Source organism: Bubalus bubalis, chromosome 16 (assembly GCF_019923935.1).
Source record: "Bubalus bubalis isolate 160015118507 breed Murrah chromosome 16, NDDB_SH_1, whole genome shotgun sequence".
Taxonomy (NCBI): Eukaryota; Metazoa; Chordata; class Mammalia; order Artiodactyla; family Bovidae; genus Bubalus; species Bubalus bubalis.
In genome coordinates, this window is record NC_059172.1 from 6,995,237 (window position 1) to 7,014,734 (window position 19,498).

Genomic DNA, 19,498 nt, shown 5'->3' on the forward strand with positions numbered 1-19,498 from the left:
CACTTAAAATGAAGATCTGAAGCTGTCCACAATGTCTTAAGAACAAAAGCAAGCCAGAAAATAACACGTATAATATGATCCTGTTTGTGGGTGTGGGTGTGTGTACATATGTGAGTTTTGTAATCACATCCATGTAAGAGTAGTTTTCCATGCTGTAAGTATGGGCTATTTCTTGTCTTTCTGTTTTTTCTTGTTGCTTCTTTTTGTCATAAGTATGTATAAGTTTACTTTAACAAGAAACGATAAAGCTGTTTTGACCCCTCCCTCAAAAAAAAAAAAAAATAGAATCTAATGCAAAAAGCTGGAACACAGGCACTGCCTATCAACCCAGGAGGGCGAGGTGGTGGAGAAAACCAGGTGTAGGACGCATCAGAAGCTCTGGGCCGGGAGGAAACCTGGGGTACAGACGCACCGCAACGCGTCTACTCGGGCTCTTGCTCAATTAATTAATAATACGTGTAGCGCATTATCATCAGCATAAGCAGCAGTCACCTTCTCCTCCTCCAGAAGATGAAGCCTCCCACGGCCACGATGACCAAGGCACCAAAGATACATCCAAAGACTGCTCCACAGATGACACCTGGGGAGAGTCCACACGGGAGGCACGTCAGGAGGTGCTCACAGCCAGCCAGCCAGCGCGCGCGGTGGGGGCGGGGGTGCGGAGGAGGGGAATAGCTCTGGACACAAAACGTGTGTGTGTGTCTGTGTGCGGTATGTCTGTGTGTGTGTCCGTGTGCAGTCTGCGGTATGTGTGTTTGTGTGTGTGTGGTGTGTCTGTGTGTGTGTCTGTGTGTGTGGTGTGTGTCTGTCTCTGTGTGTCTGTGTGTTATGTGTGTCTGTGTGTGTGTGTGGTATGTCTGTGTGTGTGTGATGTGTGTGTGTCTGTGTGTCTGTGTGGTGTGTGTGTGTGTGTGTGTGTGTGTGGCAGAGGACAGGTAAATAGCTCTGGACATAAAACATGTGTGTGTGTCTGTGTGTGTGGTGTGTGTGTATGTGTGGTGTGTGTCTGTGTGCAGTATGTGTGTGTCTGTGTGTGGGGGGGTGTCTGTGTCTGTTTCTGTGTGTGTCTGTCTGTGTGTGTCTGTGCGTGTGTGTGCATGTGTGTGTGTGTGTCTGTGTGGTGTGTGTGTGTCTGTGTGTGTGTGGTGTGTGTGTGTGTGGTGTGTGTCTGTGTGTGTCTGTGTGTGTGTCTGTGTGTGTCTGTGTGTGTGTGGTCTGTGTGTGTGTGTGGTGTGTGTATCTATGTGTGTGTCTGTGTCTGTGTGTGTGTGTGTGTGGTGTGTATGTCTGTGTCTGTGTGTGTGGTGTGTGTGTGTGTGTGTCTGTGTGTCTGTGCGTGTGTGTGTGTAGTGTGTGTGTGTCTGTGTCTGTGTGTGTGTCTGTGTCTGTGTGTGTGTGGTGTGTGTGTGTGTGGTGTGTGTGTATCTCTGTTTCTGTGTCTGTCTGTGTGATGTGTGTATGTGTCTGTGTGTGTGTGGTATGTGTGTGTGTGATATGTCTGTGTGTAGTGTGTGTGTCTGTGTCTGTCTGTGTGTCTGTGCGTGTTTGTGTGTGGTATGTGTCTGTGTCTCTGTGTATGTGTTTGTGTGTCTGTGTGTGTGTGTGGTGTGTCTGTGTATGTGTCTCTGTGTGTGGTGTGTGTGTCTGTGTCTGTGTCTGTCTGTGTGTCTGTGTGTGTGTGCGTCTCTGTTTCTGTCTATGTCTGTGTCTGTGCATGTGTGTGCACATGTGCGTGTGTTTGTGTGTGTGCGGCAGAGGGCAGGTAGGCAGCTCTGGGCATAACCTAGCCTAGGCGTCTGGGAGCGGTCCTGGGCTCCCGGCCGCGGCTGCCTGGCTGCTCTGGGAAAGGCGCTGCTCCCTCCACCTGCAAACTGAGGCAGTTGAGCTACCGGTGACTTTTGGGTTGTCCTCACCCACCACTTCCTTTCCTCACAGGGAAGTGTGTGCAGCCCCCCAAAGTACAAGATACAAAGTGAGCAGAAACGCTCTTGGTGAGGTCGGAGTCGGGCAGGAGCCCCCCAGGAATGGGCCGTGGGGCGGAGCAACCGCAGTTTGAAAATTCCTGGACACGCCGTTCCCCCGTTGACTTTTTGACACTAACCCCCACACGCCCGGTGACATAAAACCCATGTGCTTGCTGGGGAGGCTTTGGGGAACCCTGAACTTGGCTCCTGGGCTTCTTTGCTGAAAAGCCAATGGCTACCAAGTATAGACAAATAACAAACTGGCTGGTCAGTCGGTCTCTGGCCTGAGCGGAGGGGCTGCACCCTGCCCCCTTGAGTCCTTGAAGCTCCTAAATCACTTCACTCTGTGATAAAGGACAGGAGCACTTGACAAGGAGTCCCTAAAGGCACTGTGCAACCTGGGGCCAGTCACTGCCCCTCTCTGGGCCTTAACGCCCTCATTTCTAATGCGTGAATTGCACGGACAGAACAGACTTCTGGTTGCCAAGGGGACGGCGGGCGGGGGGGAGGAAAGGACTGAGAGTTTGGGGCTCGTAGAGGCAGACTATCATATTCAGGGCGGATAACAACAAGGCCTAGTGTACATAGCAGAGGGAGCTGCATTCAACACCCTGTGATAAATACAGGAAAAGAACATAAACAAGAGTATGTGTGTGTGTGTCTGTGTGTGTGTCTGAATCACTCTGCCATGCTCCAGAGACTAACACAACATTGTACATCAACTATACTTCAATAAAATTTTTAAAAAGTAAAATGAGCATCCGACAAGATGATTTCCATGGCTCCTTCTGATCCTAATAGTCAAGAGTTCCATGCGCTGAAAGGGGCACGTGTATCTGGCACACGGTCACACAAACCACTACACTGAAGAGAAAGGAGCAAAGTGTGTGCAGACTGGACATGCGACGGGCCTTCGGAGGAGGGACGTGGTGGGCGGGGGCTGAGGGGACCCCAGAAGAGGAAGCTGAGCTGGGTCCTGATGGCCAAGTGACTTCTCAGCTTCTGCGAAAAGAGACCAGACTTTCCAAGCCTCCTGGGAACCCAGGGAGGGGTGCAGATACCCATCCTTCTGTGGATACTGGAGGCAAAGCCTCAGTGAACTGCTAACAGCACTCTTGCCCCTCTACCTGGATCCTGCGGCAAGAAAATGGCCTCTGAACAGGGACTGAAGGACACGTAGCTCTCGTTCCCGTCTATGAGTCCCTCGTTGCGAGGGTTGAAGGCAATATTGGTGAAGCCGGCCACACAAGCCCTGTGGGGTGACAAGGGAAAAAAGAGGTGACTGAGACCTGACATCCCAGGCACAGAGAGCTCTGCACTCAGAGGCCCGGCCCCCAAGAGCAAGAACCACGAGGCATTACCGATAGGAGCCCAGGGGTTCCAGCTTCCCGTTGTAGTAGCCATGCGTGATGGACTCATTGCCAACATCAACTTCATATTTCAAGACTTCAGACAAGCCCTGAGCACGTCTCTTTGCTTCTGTCGTTATGAGGTATGTCACATAAGTATTCGAGGCCCCTCTTTTGAAGTCATCATATGTGAATCTCAAAACATCTGCCGATGGTGGAATAGCTAAGAAAGGCACACAGAAGGGAAGGCGTAAGAAAGTGAGAAAGGGATCACGCGTGGGGTGGGGAGGGGGGCACAAACTGCTGGGGTGACACCGGCTCCAGGATGCCTTATGCAGCACACAGGCTGCAGCCAATATTGTGTAACAGGTGCAAACGGACTGTAACCTTTAAACACTGAATTAATCTTTTTTAAAGAGAAAGTGATCACAGAGGTGTATTGTGTCTCCAGCGTTTCTAAATAATGACCTTGACAATGGGTGATGGTGGTGACCCCTGCCATCTCTTATGTATGCTCTCTCTGCCAGGTTTTCCATTAAGTTCTAAGAGCTTTACTTACCCATTTGATCCCCACAATAATCTCACTGCACAGGCTGACTGTCCCCACTGTACAGATGGGGATACATCTGTACAGTAAAAAGGTCTGAGTTTTAGAACTTCCCTGAGGGTCCAGTGGTTAGGACTCTGAGCTCTCAAGGCCATGTACCTGGGTTCAATCCCTGGTTCAGGAACTAAGCTCCTGCAAGTTATATGGCATGGCTAAAAGAGACCTGGGCCCAAAGGTGGTGGAGTTGTATTTCTAGCCCAGACCACCCGACGGGGAGTGTGTGTGACCTCACCCATCCCAGGCTGGTCCTGATCAGGTTGTTCAGTATGCAACCTCACCTCCCCCATTCAGCAAAGATCTGAGCTTGGGATCTGCTGAAAACCTTCACAGTAAAATGACTAGGTGTCTGAAACAGACTCAAAACAAAAGACAGAAAGAAAAAGAGCAAGATCTCAACGTTTCTCTTTTTTTTTTTTTTTTTTAATTTTATTTTATTTTTAAACTTTACATAATTGTATTAGTTTTGCCAAATATCAAAATGAATCCACCACAGGTATACATGTGTTCCTCTTTTTGAAATCAAGCCACAGGTTGACGACACCAGCGAATCCCTTGTCTTCCGGGGTGCCCACTGCCCTGACAGTGGGTTTGATCTGTCTTCCTCGGGGAGATGAGGGCAGAATCACAGGCTGCACGCCTGGGCAGGGACAGCACTGCATTGTTCACAGTTAAAGAATCACCAAAAAGCAAAACCCGGCACTTTTTTGTTTTTTGGCCATGCCACGTAACTTGCAGGAGCTTAGTTCCTGAACCAGGATTGAACTCAGGCACACGGCCTTGAAAGCTCAGAGTCCTAACCACTGGACCCTCAGGGAAGTTCCAAAACTCAGACCTTTAAACCAAGCCTTGAACAAAGCACCCAGACCCACCTACTCATCCTCAAAGCTTTCCCTTCTTACTTCCAAGGAATGTAATAGAGCCCTTTAAGGAAAGGCGGCATTTAATCCACCTCCTCTCTCAGCTATGGCGATGCTCTTTGCCAGTTCCCACTGCAAATGCAAATTTTTTTGTTGTTTTCTTCCAAGAAAAAATCACCCTTTGAGGATCATTTGGGCGTTTGTGTGTGTGTGTGTGTGTGTGTGTGTGTGCACGCATGTGTGTATGCACATGTGCAAGAGACAAAGTTGGTTAAAACTACTAATCTGCCACCTAAAAGACCCTGTGTTGCAAAAGAGATGAAGAACCTAGATTACAGGTAAGCAAGTCAAATCCAAGGGCCACAGCCAGCCAGCCACCCATTTTTGGTAAATTCTGGAATAGTCACTCTCACTCTTTCTGTATCTTCTATGGTTTCTTTCACGCGACAGCCGCAAAGTTGAACAGCTGAGGAGGAGACTGCAGAGCCTGCGAAGTTTAAAATGGTTTGCCGTCTGGCCCTTTACAGAAAGTCTGTCAACCTCTAACTGAGCTCATTAGAATTACACCCACCCATCCCCGGGTGAGCGCCAAAGTGGGGGCCGCAGTGTCAAACCCGACATGTGCCTGTCTCATTAATGTGCCTCGGTGGGCACGGAAGTGGCGCCTGGTCACGCCATCACCCGCCAGCTACGGAACCCATCAGGACCCCTGCTTACCATCCACAGTGGTGAGAACGAGCGCGTAGGCTTTGATAGGTCCATGGCTGGCTTCGAACCCACTGAACTTGACCTTCACCGAATTGTGACTGACAGATGTGATATTAGGGGACCCATCTGGAAGAGGGGGGTCTGAAACAGGACAACACAAAACACTTAAAACCAAAGAAGGAACAATATTATTAAGGAGAGGATTTACTGTAGTGCCCCCCTCAAGATCCCCCCTGGTTCTGCATGCTGCATGTTGGGCTCATGCAAAGCAAATCCAGAAGCGAAGGGTGAGGAAGCGAACTGGTGGGGACAGAGGTGGGGGGTCCTCGGGGAGCCTGCCTAGCTGACAAGCACCCCTTCAGTGGGTCCAACCACATTCCCAAGGGGGCCTCCTGGCAACCTCGTTTCTAGAAGGTACTATGTCTTTTCTATTTTCCGCCAGTCCTTCCTGACCCAGAAAGGCCAGGTTGCTTACCCTGAGAAGGGGTGCAGAAGGAGGAGAGCGAGACAGAGGCTGTGTAAGTGGAATGTCCAGGTGGGGACCTGGGAGCTAGACTTGGCCCCAGGACTGGTTGGTCAGCTGAGAACAATGACGGAGCAGGAACCCAGAGGGAAGCAAGGACGACGTGGAAAGAACACGCTTCCTCCTGAGACCTGACTGCAGTCCTACTCTGCCCTTCACACCAAAGTCCTCATTGTTTGCTAGGGATGGTTTAAAACTCCACTAGAGAAACCCAGCTGACCCTCTTCCTGGAAATCAGAAAAGCCCACATGGAAATATTCTGAGAGTGGCCTTCAAAATCTCGTGCCTCAGCTTCCCAAGCTAAGCTCATAAAGCCACTCTCTGAATTGACACAAAAGGAAAGAAAAGCTGAATTAAAGATGGTCCCTCTCCTCATACACACTCTCTACCTAACTGTGTCTCCCAGGTACAGTGTGAGTGTCTTTGCTATTATAATCAAGAGAGACTCAGAAAAGTGAACTCCAAAAAGACAAAGCCCACAACCCAATTCTCCAAACATATGCTGTCCAATATGGCAGCCACTGAAATGGCAACCCACTCCAGTATTCTTGCCGGAGAAATCCCACAGACAGGGGAGCTTGGCGGGCTACAGTCCATGGGGTCACAAGAGTCAGACATGACTGAGCGACTAAACAACAATAAACCACTCTGAAAAGTAACTAGTCCAACTCTGGACGTAGAGTATCTCATTAATAACGTGTGTGTGTGTGTGTGTATGTGCACGCACACGTGCGCTTAGTTGCTCAGTCGTGTCCAACTCTGCGACCCCGTGGACTGTAGCCCACCAGGCTCTTATGTCCATGGGATTCTCCAGGCAAGAATACTGGACTGGGTTGCCATGCCCTCCTCCAGGGGATCTTTCCCAACCCAGGGATCAAACCCAGGTCTCCTGCATTGCAGGTAGCTTCTTTACCAGCTGAGCTACCAGGGAAGCCCCATTAATAACTTACTTTATACAAATTAAGTGAAATTAAATGCTGAAATGATAACATTTTTAATATACTGGGTTAAATACAATATGATCAAAACTCATTTCAGGGGACTTCCCTGGCAGTCCAGTGGTCCACACTTCCAATGCAAGGGTTCAATCCCTGGTCAGGGAACTAAGATCCCATATGCCACAGAGAGCAGAAAAAAACAAACAAACTCACTTCAGCTGCTCTTTTTAGTTTCCTAATGTGGTGCCTAGAAAATTTTTTATTATACAAGAGGCTCATATGATTTCCTACTGGAAGGCATAGCTCTAAACCATCCTCTGGCAACCTCTCAAGTAACTGCCAGCAGTGGCCACTTGGAGGCGCTGTTCCCACGTCTTGGTGTCAACTGCCTCATCGGACCCTGAAACACCAGCTCCCACACTGCCCATAGCTCTTTGCCTTCTAGCCGGCCAGCGGGGAGTCCCCAGCTCCCTGCCCCAAGACAGCATTCACCTCCAAGCCTGGAAATTCCTTCTCAGTGCTTTTCTCAGTCCTACACTCAAGGGGCCCTGGCTGCCTGCATTGGGAAGATCCCCTGGAGAAGGAAACAACAACCCACTCCAGTATTCTTGCCTGGGAAATCCCATGGGCAGAGGAGCCTGGAGCACTATGGTCCAGGAGGTTGCAAAAGAGTCAGACACGACTGAGCAACTAGGCAACAACATGGGAACATGCACTAGGAGGAATCTCTTGTGAATGACCCCAAAACAGCTGGGGAATTTGTTGACCCAGATTCTAGCGAAATTTGAATCTTGACTGAATATCTCATAATAGTTTAAAGAAAAAAAAAAGATTGCTGGGAGTTCCCTGGTGACCTAGTGGTCAGGATTTAGTGCCTTAACTGCTGTAACCTGGGTTCAAATCCTGGTCAGGGAACTGAGATCCCACAAGTTGTGCAGCATCGCCAAAAAAAAAAAAGGATTGTTAAATTTTTAATGTAATGGTAATAGGAATGCCAAAGAATTGATGCTTTTGAACTGTGGTGTTGGAGAAGATTCTTGAGAATCCCTTGGACTGCAAGGAGATCCAACCAGTCCATCCCGAAAGGAAATCAGTCCTGAATATTGATTGGAAGGACTGAGGCTGAAACTCCAATACTTTGGCCACCTGATGCAAAGAACTGACTCATTTGAAAAGATCATGATGCTGGCAAAGATTGAAGGCAGGAGGAGAAGGGGACGGCAGAGGATGAGATGGTTGGATGGCATCACTCACTCAATGGACGAGTTTGGGTGGATTCCGGGAGTTGGTGATGGACAGGGAAGCCTGGCGTGCTGCTATTCATGGGGTCACAAAGAGTCAGACACAACTGAGCAACTGAACTGAACTGAATAGTAATGTAGTTATGTTTGGAAAAAAGGGGGAAAGGAGTCCCTCTCTTGTATCAATACATGTGGAAAACATACAAATAAAATTATAGAATAACCAGGACTGGTCTCAAAGAAATCCAATAAGAGTGGAGGGGGAAAAAAAAAAAAGAGTGGAGGGAATATGAATGAAACAAGATTGGTCAAATGCCCACAAACGGTCAAGTGAGTGATGATGGTACGTGTGTCCCATTACACTTTCCTTTGCTTTTGTGTCTATTTGAACATTTCTATAAAAATACTTTGTTTTAATGCAGTAGAGGAACTTACCACTTAAAAGAATATGTGGCAACAAATTGTTGCATAAAACAAAGGCAACTTTGGGAATGTAAAAGATAATTCTCACTCACTAAATTCCTATAGATTATACAGTTTCTATGCCTCCCTTGTGATTAGGCTGGTAAAGGATCTGCCTGTAATGTGGGAGACCTGGGTTTGACCTCTGGGTTGGGAAGATCCTCTGGAGAAGGGAAAGGCTACCCACTCCAGTATTCTGGCCTGGAGAATTCCATGGACTGTATAGTCCATGGGGTCGCAAAGAATCAGACACAACTGAGTGACTTTCACTCACTCACTATAGTTTCTATAGACTATATAGACTAGATTTCTACAGAACTGGTTAACAAAAACAAATATTTTGGATAATTTTTTTTTAGAAACAGGTTTCCAACCACACTTGGCAGAGCCTCTGGGTCAGCTTTCCAGGAGTGATCAAATGACCTGCTGGCTACCCTGTCCTCTGGGAAGCTCACCTGTGATGCCAGAGAGGCAGGTGTTTTGGGCGGGCGGTGCCGTCTTGTTACAGGAGCAGGTAGCGATGCTGATGTCATACAAGGTAGAAAAATTCAAATGCGTGACTTCCGTCATGAACTCAGGGCCGTTGTTCAAGGAGCAGCCCTCCAAGGTCGTTTTATTTTTCCAGTATCCATGGCTGACCTCCAGCTCAAACTTTGTGCTGGTACCTAAAGGGCAGGCCCACCTAAGGACCAAGGTGGCCTTCTTGGGGACTGCTTCACAGTCGAAGGAGGCCACCGACTCAGGGTCTGCAAGGCAAGCACAGCACAGCATGAGATTCTTAGACACTTGCCTTTGCAAACACTTAAACTTGGGATGCCTGGCCCATTGGTGATGAGGAGACAGCAGTGGGGAATGTCAGAAGAGGCAGAGGCTGACCTTGAATCAGGCCTTACTGAACTTTGTGACCTTGGGTCAGCCCCAGCTGCAGGACGACCTGAGGATTAAATGAAACGGTGGCCGTCGGGCTCCAGGCTGGAAGAGCGCAAGGGCCCGTGAGACATAGCTACCTTACGCGGGGAGTGGTAGCAATTTCTCCACCTGTGTTCCCTCTTCTGGGCACCCTCTTGACCATCATTCTGGAACAGGCAGTGTTAATACTGTCCCACTTTGCAGCTGAATCAACTGAGACTTAGATTAAGTAATTTGCTCAAATGACATGGCTGGCCAGTGGCAAAGCCAAAACTGGATCTTGGGTTTTCTAAATCCAAGTCCAAGGTGTTTTCTACATACACAACAGGCTGAATAACCAATGGTGCTGCTGCTGCTGCTAAGTCGCTTCAGTCATGTCCGACTCTGTGCAACCCCATAGACGGCAGCCCACCAGGCTTCCCCGTCCCTGGGATTCTCCAGGCAAGAACACTGGAGTGGGTTGCCATTTCCTTCTCCAATGCATGAAAGTGAAAAGTGAAAGTGAAGTTGCTCAGTTGTGTCCGACTCTAGCGACCCCATGGACTGCAGCCTACCAGGCTCCTCCGTCCATGGGATTTTCCAGGCAAAAGTACTGGAGTGGGGTACCATGGTACCAATTTCTTCATCTTTAATATGGGGTGTTATTTGTCTCTACCCATTTGAAGGGCCAGTAGGATATTATTAGGGCTTCCCTGGTAGCTCCGCGGTAAAGAATCTGCCTGCAATGCAGGACACCCAGGTTCAATCCCAGGGCCAGGAAGATCCCCTGGAGGACATGGCCATCCGCTCTAGTACTCTTGCCAAGAGAATTCCACGGACAGAGGAGGCTGGCAGGCTGCAGTCCATGGGGTCTCACAGACTCAGACACGCCCAAGTCAGCTAAGCAGCAGCAGCAGGATTTTATTAAGTGTCCACAAAAAGCTGACATAAATGGAAAACTCTTTCAGATCCCAGTGGTGCCTCCAAAAATAAATAAACGGAAAGCTCTGTGTTAATGTACTGGGGGAGGCGGATATTATCATGACTTGAACACCGCAGTGTTTTAAAGCAGAAAAAGTTTTAAAGAGGCACCCACGCACAGAGCCCACATTCTCCACCTGAGGCCTGGAAGGACAACCTGCCCGATACAATCCCCCTCCCACAGTCCTGTCCATCCACCCCCCCGCTCATAAATGCTCACAGATATCTTTCTCTTGCTACAGGGAATCATGACTGCAGCTAAGATAAATATTAGCAATGGAAGCCACCCACATGCCAAAGATCAGAGTCTAGACCAGGTGAACAGAGTTTGAGTTAACACAGGGGGCTCAGAGCTGCCAGCATCTCTTTTGCCACTCCATGTGAAAGGTCAGAGGTCATCGAGGTCCCAGCCCCTAACTACCAGGGAGGCTGATCTGCTGAGATCCCTGCCCGACTTCCAGATCAGCCTGAACACACCTGAAGGGCTTAGTCTAAGGAAGAAAGGAAGCAAGTGCAAAGAGGGTAGGGGATAAGATGGCCCACAGGTCCAGAGGGATAAAGGCCCCGCCATCAGAACTATGAGCAGAAGGACTCACAGCCGTTCACCAAACATCCCCCGACTCGCTTTCTGAAAGCTCCTTCAGTTAAACACAGGGCTCTTCTCTTTAAATGCTCACACTTTTTGCATTGAGAGATAAGGATCAAGAAAACTGAAAACGCTGAGCATCCCTTTTAACTATATCCTTTCTGTCTTCTTCAGGGTAAAAGCCAAACTATGAGCTGCAAGGCCTGACGTCAGCTGTGCCCTGGCCGCTCACCCTGTTAGCCTCACCTCCTCCACCTCCCCCTCTTGCTGCCGTGGCTCCACCTCTGCCATCCTGACCTCCTGCTCTTCCTCCAACACAGCAGGCACACTCCAGGCCCAGGACCTCCACACTGGGGCTGCCCGTCTCTCCTGTCCACACGACTGGCTTCACTTCCTGCAAGTCTTTGCTCAAAAGTCACCTTTTCGACAAAGCCTTCCCCAAGATAAACATCTCATTTCTCCTATCCTTTTTACTTATCCTTCCTCAGCAGTAATCGTCACCTAATAACCTATGTTTCTGGCTTATTGGGTCTTCCGCCAGCAGAACGGAAGTTTCAGAAAGGCAGGGACTCATCTGTGACCTTAGACGGTACCTGACGCACAGTAAATGCTCAGGACGTATCTGCTGAATGAACGAACGACGAGGGCAGCAAGACAGCACTAATGAGCTAATAGGATGCTCACACACCACACAGAAGCTAACCAACTCGAGGGGCTTCCCTGGTGGGCCACTGCAGCGGGGCGAAGGTTCTATCCCTGGTTAGAAAACTAAGATGCCATGGTGGTCGGCAAAAAACACTAATCAACTGGAGTTTATTGCAAGGACCTACGTGCAAGGTCAGCATGACACCAGAAGGAATCCAAGAGGCCCCTGAGACTACCCACCTGTACAGAATGACTGCCTGCTGGGCCCAAGTGACTTGACATCCACCACCCGCGTGAAGATCTCTACGGTGTAGGAGGAACCAGGTATTAAGTTGGTGACCGTAGCATGGGTAACGCCGACGTCTGTGACTATTGGCGGGAAGTTGCTGGAACTTCCGTCCTGCCTAATAAGAAGGCAGTAGGTGTAGTTTGAAGAGGCTTCATCAACATTCTGCCAATTTAAGGTTGCTGCTGTGGTATTGGTCGTTATCTCAATGCTGGACACCTTGCTGGGCCCTCAAGTTTTAGGGGGACAAAAAAAGGATGGATTAACTTGACCATTTTATTGACTGCATCTAAAAATAGCCTGGAATTTTTTTTTCTTATTTTTTCATTAAATTTAAAATAAAAATAGCCTGGCTCCTTTGGGTAAAGAATAAATAAAGCTAATACTTGCTGGGATCAAAAAAGAGGAGGCTTCCCCAAAAAGACATTTAGATAATAATTATACAGATTAAATCTCAAAAGAATTGAAGCTTTTCAGACTTCTTTTAATACTTTATCTGAAATCTATTTTTAAGATGTAATTTCCTACTTGTTTTTGAAATGATTAATGAAACAAAAATATACAAAAAATACATTATAAACTTCTATCTCTACCATATATTTAGGTCAAATATTAGCAAAGCATGTCCCTTACTGGTGCATGCAAAACTGCTTCCTTTGGGCACCATCTTCCATGCCAACATGACCGGGTGACCCCTCCTCCAGTCTGTATTCCCAAGGAAGGAATGAATAGTGATGCTTCCCATGCTCATGGGATGCCTCTCTGCTTCGGAAGACAATTCCAAGTTCACATGGCTCAGCACCAGCGCCGCCAGGGCAGGGCAGAACGTTGGCTGAACCTAATGTCTTCAGCTTCCTCGGTTTCACATTCTACCTGGAGCCCAGAAACACAAGGGCCTCTTGCCTCATCACTGAACCCATGCTTATTTCCCCTCCTCCCGGTGAAAGGCTGGGAAAATGCTTCCTTAGGAGGGTGTCCTGAAGCACTTACGTGTGTACTGTAGGGTGGAGTTGGCCAGCCCCTGGACAAAGTCCATCTGGGGGGTGACTGTGATCTTGTATAAGGTGCCCGGGGTCAGGCCGTGGAATGCGATCTCCGTGTGAGAACTGTTCTTCCAATCAGAGCTGTGTTCAGACTGTATTTCTACGCTGTAGATGTACCCGGAAGCGTTGTCTGTGTTCTGCCACGCCAGCTGCATGTCGGTGGTGGTGACGTTAACAACACGGATGTCAAACACTGCACTGTGGTCTGGGCAGAGGAAAGGAAGAAAAAAGGGAAGTCTGTCAATGACCATTGCAATGTCCGGCTTTATTCTAAAGCACCTGCCCAGAGAACTTGCTCTTCTGTCATCAAATGAGTTCACAAAGGGCAAACTCTTAACACTTAGGTGAGAAACAGTTTCTTTCAAGAATCTTGGCTCTTCTGCAACACCGATGAATTTACCAGCCTGTCCTATCTGTTCTCTGGCCTTTTGCTTCTGTCATAGAGACATCCCCTTGGTCTGGGGGTGGTTGGGAGGGGGTCTTCTAGAGTGGAAACCATGCTCAGGTTTTCTTCATCTGAGTGCTAGTGACCAGATGGGTTCAGTTTGTAAAGATGCATCAAATTACGCATCTAGGATGCATGTGTGTTCAGCGTATGTATTATATCTCAGCAAAAGTTTTTTAAAAACCAGTCCCTCGGAAGAAAACATCTTTCCATAACACAGGCAGGCATACTGAAGAGAAAAACGGAAATGGAGAGTTGACACTGAAATGGGCACTTGAGGCTGGAGCGCGGAAGGGGAAAAAGTACACGGAGCCGCAACCTCACAGCGGGAGTCAGAAGCGAAACTACCCAGAGGGCTCTGGGTTCTGCACTCACCGTCTCACCTCTACACACTGAACCGGCTGCAATATAACTGCACAGAATCTCTTTTTTTTTAAGATTTTTTTTTTACAAGGACCATCTTTAAAGTCTTTATTGAATTTCGTGGTAGTAAAATAAACAGAGTGCAATAGTTATCGTCTGAACCATTTGTAAGTGGACAACCCAGCAGCGTTAAGTAGGTTCACAGTGCAGTATCACCATCATCACTGGCTAAACACAAAGCGTTTCATGATGCCCAACACAAACTCTGTTCCCTTGAGGTAAGAACTTCTCATTCCTCCCTTCTCCCCACTCCTCTATTCTATCTTCTGTCTCTACGAATGTGCCAATTCTAGGCACCTCACATAAGTGGATGTACATGGCAGTTGTTCTTCTATGTCGGGCTTTTTTCACCTAGCATAATGCTTCCAAGGTTTATTCACACTGTAGCATGCCTTGGTACATCATTCCTTGTGTGGCTAAATAATATTCTAGTGTGGGGCTTCCCTAGTGGCTCAATGGTAAAGAATCCACCTGCAATGCAGGAGATGCGGGCTCAATCCCTCGGACAGGAAGCTACCCTGCAGGAGGAAAGGGCAACCCGCTCTAGGATTCTTGCCTGCAGAATCCCATGGACAGAGGAGGCTGGTGGACTACAGTCCATGGGGTCACAAAAGAGTCGTGCATGACTTAGCAACTAAATAACAACTATTCTATTATATGGAGAAGGCAATGGCACCCCACTCCAGTACTCTTGCCTGGAAAATCCCATGGACAGAGGAGCCTGGTAGGCTGCAGTCCATGGGGTCGCTAAGAGACGGACATGACTGAGCGACTTCACTTTCACTTTTCACTTTCATGCATCAGAGAAGGAAATGGCAGCCCACTCCAGTGTTCTTGCCTGGAGAATCCCAGGGATGGGGGAGCCTGGTGGGATGCCGTCTATGGGGTCGCACAGAGTCGGACACGACTGATGCGACTTAGCAGCAGCAGCAGCATTCTATTATATGGATATACCACATTTCACCTGCTGATGGACACTTGGCTGCCTCCACCTTCTAGCTATTGTGAATCATGCTACTATGAATGTTGGTGTAGAGAAATATGTTCAAGTCCCTGGTTTCAATTCGTTTAGAAATACGTATACATGTAAGAGTGGAATTGCTGGGTCATCCAGTACTTGCTTCCCTTTTTCAAAATCGCCTTTAATGCTGTTACATTGATTCTCCCCCAATAACAGCAAACATTGGTCAATAATAGAATTGGTGATGTCCTAAGAGTCTAGTGCCTTATTATAACTCTTCTTGATTTCCATTAATTGGGACAATTATAGGCAAGAGTACAAGAGATGCCTTCTCCTTACGAATAGCCCTAAATTACTCCTGCAGTTGCTCCATATCGCAGTGCAGTCCACACTGTGGTTAAGACCTCAGTCTCCAAAGGCAGACAGAGGCCAGTTCACTCCCTTGTCACCCTGGGTCAGTTACTTAAGTTCACAGAGTCCCCGTTTCCTACTCTATAAAATAGAGATGATAATAGTACCTATCTCATAGAGTTGTGTTCAAAATGTTTAAATACAAAGGCTGAGAGCCCAGCGCTTTGTAGACCCCCACTACATAATGTTATTATTGCAGTAAATCCTGGGAATTGGCAAGTCACACAACATCAAAGGGACCCAAATTGTGATCCCCTTACCATTAGCTACATTCTTAAAAAGAGAGAAAAAATATATATGTTGATACTATAACCTGATCTCAAAAGTCTAACCTGAAAATCAGACTTGAAAAGGAACTATGCACTTCATCTGAGGGATACATTTTAGCAGTTTCCTTATTGTGGAGGCAGATCTTCCAAATAACCATCAATGCTTAACCTAACCAACAGAGTTGAGAAAACCCACACAAGGAGAATCTCAAGAACCCAACTGACTTCACACATGGCTCAAGGAATCAGTCCCATTTATTTACTCTTTCCTTCTGTAGAAAGGATTTCAAGTCCCCTGCAATCAAAGATCAAGGATACTGGATGTTCTCCAAGCTTTCCCAAAAAATTTCATTTCAAATTTCAAAGGTAACAATAATGAACAATGGATTGTTTTCATGAAATACTTTTATCAACATCAATCAGCCTCATAGAACTAACAAGACCATTGCATCACAATATTGTTCATGAAAGACTGTCAGTGATCTACCTGTCCAACAACAGGCGAATGGTCAAGCGATTTATAATACATCCAGACCAGCAGTCTGGACCCCTTTACCTTTTGAAAATTATTGAGGCTCTCAGGGAATTTTTATTTATTTAGGTTATATTTTTGTATGCTGTAACAGAACATTTTTAATGAGGAAACGCTTAAAATGTAAGAATACAAATCATACATTCCATGACCCAACAGAAGAATGATGCCCATGTCACACTGCATCTGGAAAACTCTACTGTACACTTATCATGAGAGAATGAGAGTGAAAAAGCCAAATAGTATTCCAGTAGTATTATGATAATACTAATACCTCACAGACCCCCTTCAAAGAGTCTAGGGGACTGCCCCAGAGATCCCCAGACCACACTTTGAGAACCACTGATCTAACCAAGGGTCAGCAAACTTTTTCTATATGGACCACAGAACAAATATATCCTAGGCTTTGCAGGCCATGTATTCTCTGTTGCAACTATTCGTTTCTAGCACAAAAGAAGTCATAGACTTTATATAAAGAAATGAGCATGGCTAGGCTTGAATAAAGCTTTACTTATAAAAAAAAAAACAGGCAGTAAGCCAGATTTGACCCATGGACCATTATTGTCTGCTGACTCCTGATTCGGACAATGGAATGCCAGGCAGATATTAAAATTAATCTGCAGGGATATTTATGCTGATAGGGAAGAAGAGTCATAATAAACTTGAATAGAACAAAAAGCAGATTTAAAACCACACGTGTAGAGGATTTTAATACTTATTAAAATATACATGCACACATACATACATACACCTTTATATAATCTTAAAACTCTAGAAGAGCAGTCTGCAACCTTTTTGGCATCACAGACTGGTTTCATGGGAGACATTTTTCCACACACAGGGTAGATGGGTGGTTTGGGGATGATTTTCATAAAGAGCACACAACCTACACCCCCTGCATGCGCAGTTCACAGTAGGGCTCACACTCCTATGAGAATGTGATGCCATGGCCGATCTGACAGAAGGTGGAGTTCAGGCGGTAAACGCGAGCGATGGGGAGTGACTCCTTCAGCCACCACTCACCTCCTGCTGTGCAGCCTGGTTCCTAACAGGCCACAGATCAGTACCAGTCTGTGGCCCAGGGGTTGGGGACCCCTGTTCTAAAACATCATGCATCAAAAGCTATTAGTGATTATCTCTGGCTGTTGGTCTACAGGTGATTTTCCTTTTTGCTTATCTGTATTTTAGATCATGAATATGCACTGCTGTCATTAACAGTTTTTTAAAAGGCCTTTCTTAGATAATTAAAAGAAAAGCAATATTTGGAAATTTTGACAGGTAAGGTTTATACTGATTTCCCTTGAGAAACGTAACTGATTCACAGAAAATACAGCCTATTTGCTTACCAGTTGTAGTGGAAACTGTTTGGGAATCCCCTTTAGTCCCATTTGGTCCTTGTGGATATATGTCAAAACGATACATGGTTCCAGGGTATAAGCCACCAATGACAGTGCTCTGTTCGGTGGTGGTGATGAGTCGAGGTTCTCCAGCTTCGTGAGGTGTGATATGTATCTCAAAGGAATGAGTGTCGTTGCTGTTCCATGCTAAGCCGACTTCCCTTGTGCTGATACTTGTCACTCTAAAGTCAGAAACTGGACTGGGGGCTGTGTGAAGAAAGCAAATGACTAGATTAAGAATCTATTTCTCCAGAAGACAAGGGTGACTGAATCCCACAAAATATTTACACAGAGATTAAATGCACACTTGGTACACCTACAACACAAGCCCCTTAGGAACTCATGTTTCTAACCATCAAGAGAACAATTGGCCACAGGAGTTCAGACACCGGTTAAGTTGTACAAAGTCATTCAAAGGAAATGAGAAAAGGGGTGAATTCCCGAGGGTTCGGGGCTCAGACTCTGGAGTGGGACCTTGGCCATTGCCAGCAGTCTTATCTTGCATACAACACTTAGCCACCCAGAGTCTTTTTTTAATGATGTACAGCAGAAGGTGCTGTGGACCCCCAAAATTCATCCCCCTCCATTTTCTTTAAACATACACTCCCAGATTTTTAGCAATGTACATGACGCTTGGAGATTTTAAAAACTACATTTCCCAGCCTCCCTTGCAACTAGTCACGTGATGACTAAGTTCTGGCCAATGGGATGTGAGTATAAGAACAATATGGCTCCTAAGAAGCAACCTTAAAGGGGGGAGCACTATTTTCTATCCTTTCTCCTCCTTGTAGCTGAACTGTGGGTGTGATGCCTGGACTCAGGCTACCTGGCTCTAGAACCAAGAATGTGGCAGTGGCTGCAGCCTCCTGATGCCCAGCAAGCAACTGCATACATTCCAAGAGCCAACAACTACAGCCAGGTACTGACTGTGAGAGTGCTGGGGACTCCCAGGGTGGGCAGTTCTGCACCCTTGGACTGGGAGTCATTTCTGGGTCCCAGCCTAGACCCTGCACCTCACATGTTATGAGCTGAATTATGTCCCCTCAAAATTCTTATATTGAAGTCCCAACCCACAGTACCTCAGAATCTGACTACACTTGGAGATAGGGTTTTTAAAGAAGTGTTTAAGGTAAAATGAGGCCATTAAGGTAGGTCCTAAATTACAACAATTAGTATCCTTATAAGAAGAAATTGGAAGGAACTATATTCAATATCCTGTGATAAGCCACAATGGAAAAGAATGTAAAAAAAGAATATAAACATGTTTAACTGAGTCACTTTGCTATACAGCAGAAATACAACATGGTAAATCCACAGTATTTCAATAAAATAAAATAAAGAGGTGACTGGGACACAGGCATGCACAGACCAAAGGACAGTCATGTGAAGACACGGGGAGAAGCTGGCCATTACAAAACCAGGAAGGCAGATCTCAGAAGAAACCAACCCTGAATCACTTGATCTCAGACTATTTGCCTCCAGACTGTGAGAGAGCAGATTTCTGCTGTTAAAGCCTCCCAATCTGTGGTGCGTGTTACGGCAGCCCTAGCAAATTAACACATCAGCCCTTCCAATGATTCTATAAACTCGCAGTTCCCAATATTAGATCCTTCTCAGCTTCAAATAGCTCATAGTCTCTCAGCCATAAAAAGGAATGAATCTGAGTCCGTTGTAATGAGGTGAGTGAACCTAGAGCCTGTCATACAGGCTGAAGTGAAGTCAGAAAAGCAAGTGTCGTACGTTAACACGTGTATATGGAATCTGAAAAAACGGTACTGATGACCCTAGTAGAAAACGGACTTGTGCACATAGCGGGGGAAGGTGAGGGTGGGACAGACTGAGAAAGTAGCACTGACATATATATACTATCGTGTGTAAAAGAGTTAGTTAGTGGGGAACCGTCATATAACGCAGGGAGCCCAGCCAGCCTGGCACCCAGGGATGGCCTAGAAGGGTGGGATGAGGGGAGGAGAGGGAGGCTC

General features: G+C 46.9%; 1 protein-coding gene across 1 annotated transcript in view; it reads right to left on the bottom strand.

The window, feature by feature from the left end:
• PTPRJ (protein tyrosine phosphatase receptor type J) overlaps positions 1-19,498 on the bottom strand; it is a 171,490-nt gene that overhangs the window by 15,091 nt on the left and 136,901 nt on the right. The window contains exons 8-15 of the mRNA XM_025266043.3: positions 17,466-17,723; positions 13,026-13,283; positions 11,990-12,265; positions 9,105-9,395; positions 5,495-5,626; positions 3,326-3,536; positions 3,092-3,216; positions 493-580 (exon numbers count right to left, since the gene is read on the bottom strand). Coding sequence (XP_025121828.3) covers positions 493-580; positions 3,092-3,216; positions 3,326-3,536; positions 5,495-5,626; positions 9,105-9,395; positions 11,990-12,265; positions 13,026-13,283; positions 17,466-17,723 — 1,639 coding nt within the window. The remainder of the gene's footprint in view (positions 1-492; positions 581-3,091; positions 3,217-3,325; positions 3,537-5,494; positions 5,627-9,104; positions 9,396-11,989; positions 12,266-13,025; positions 13,284-17,465; positions 17,724-19,498) is intronic.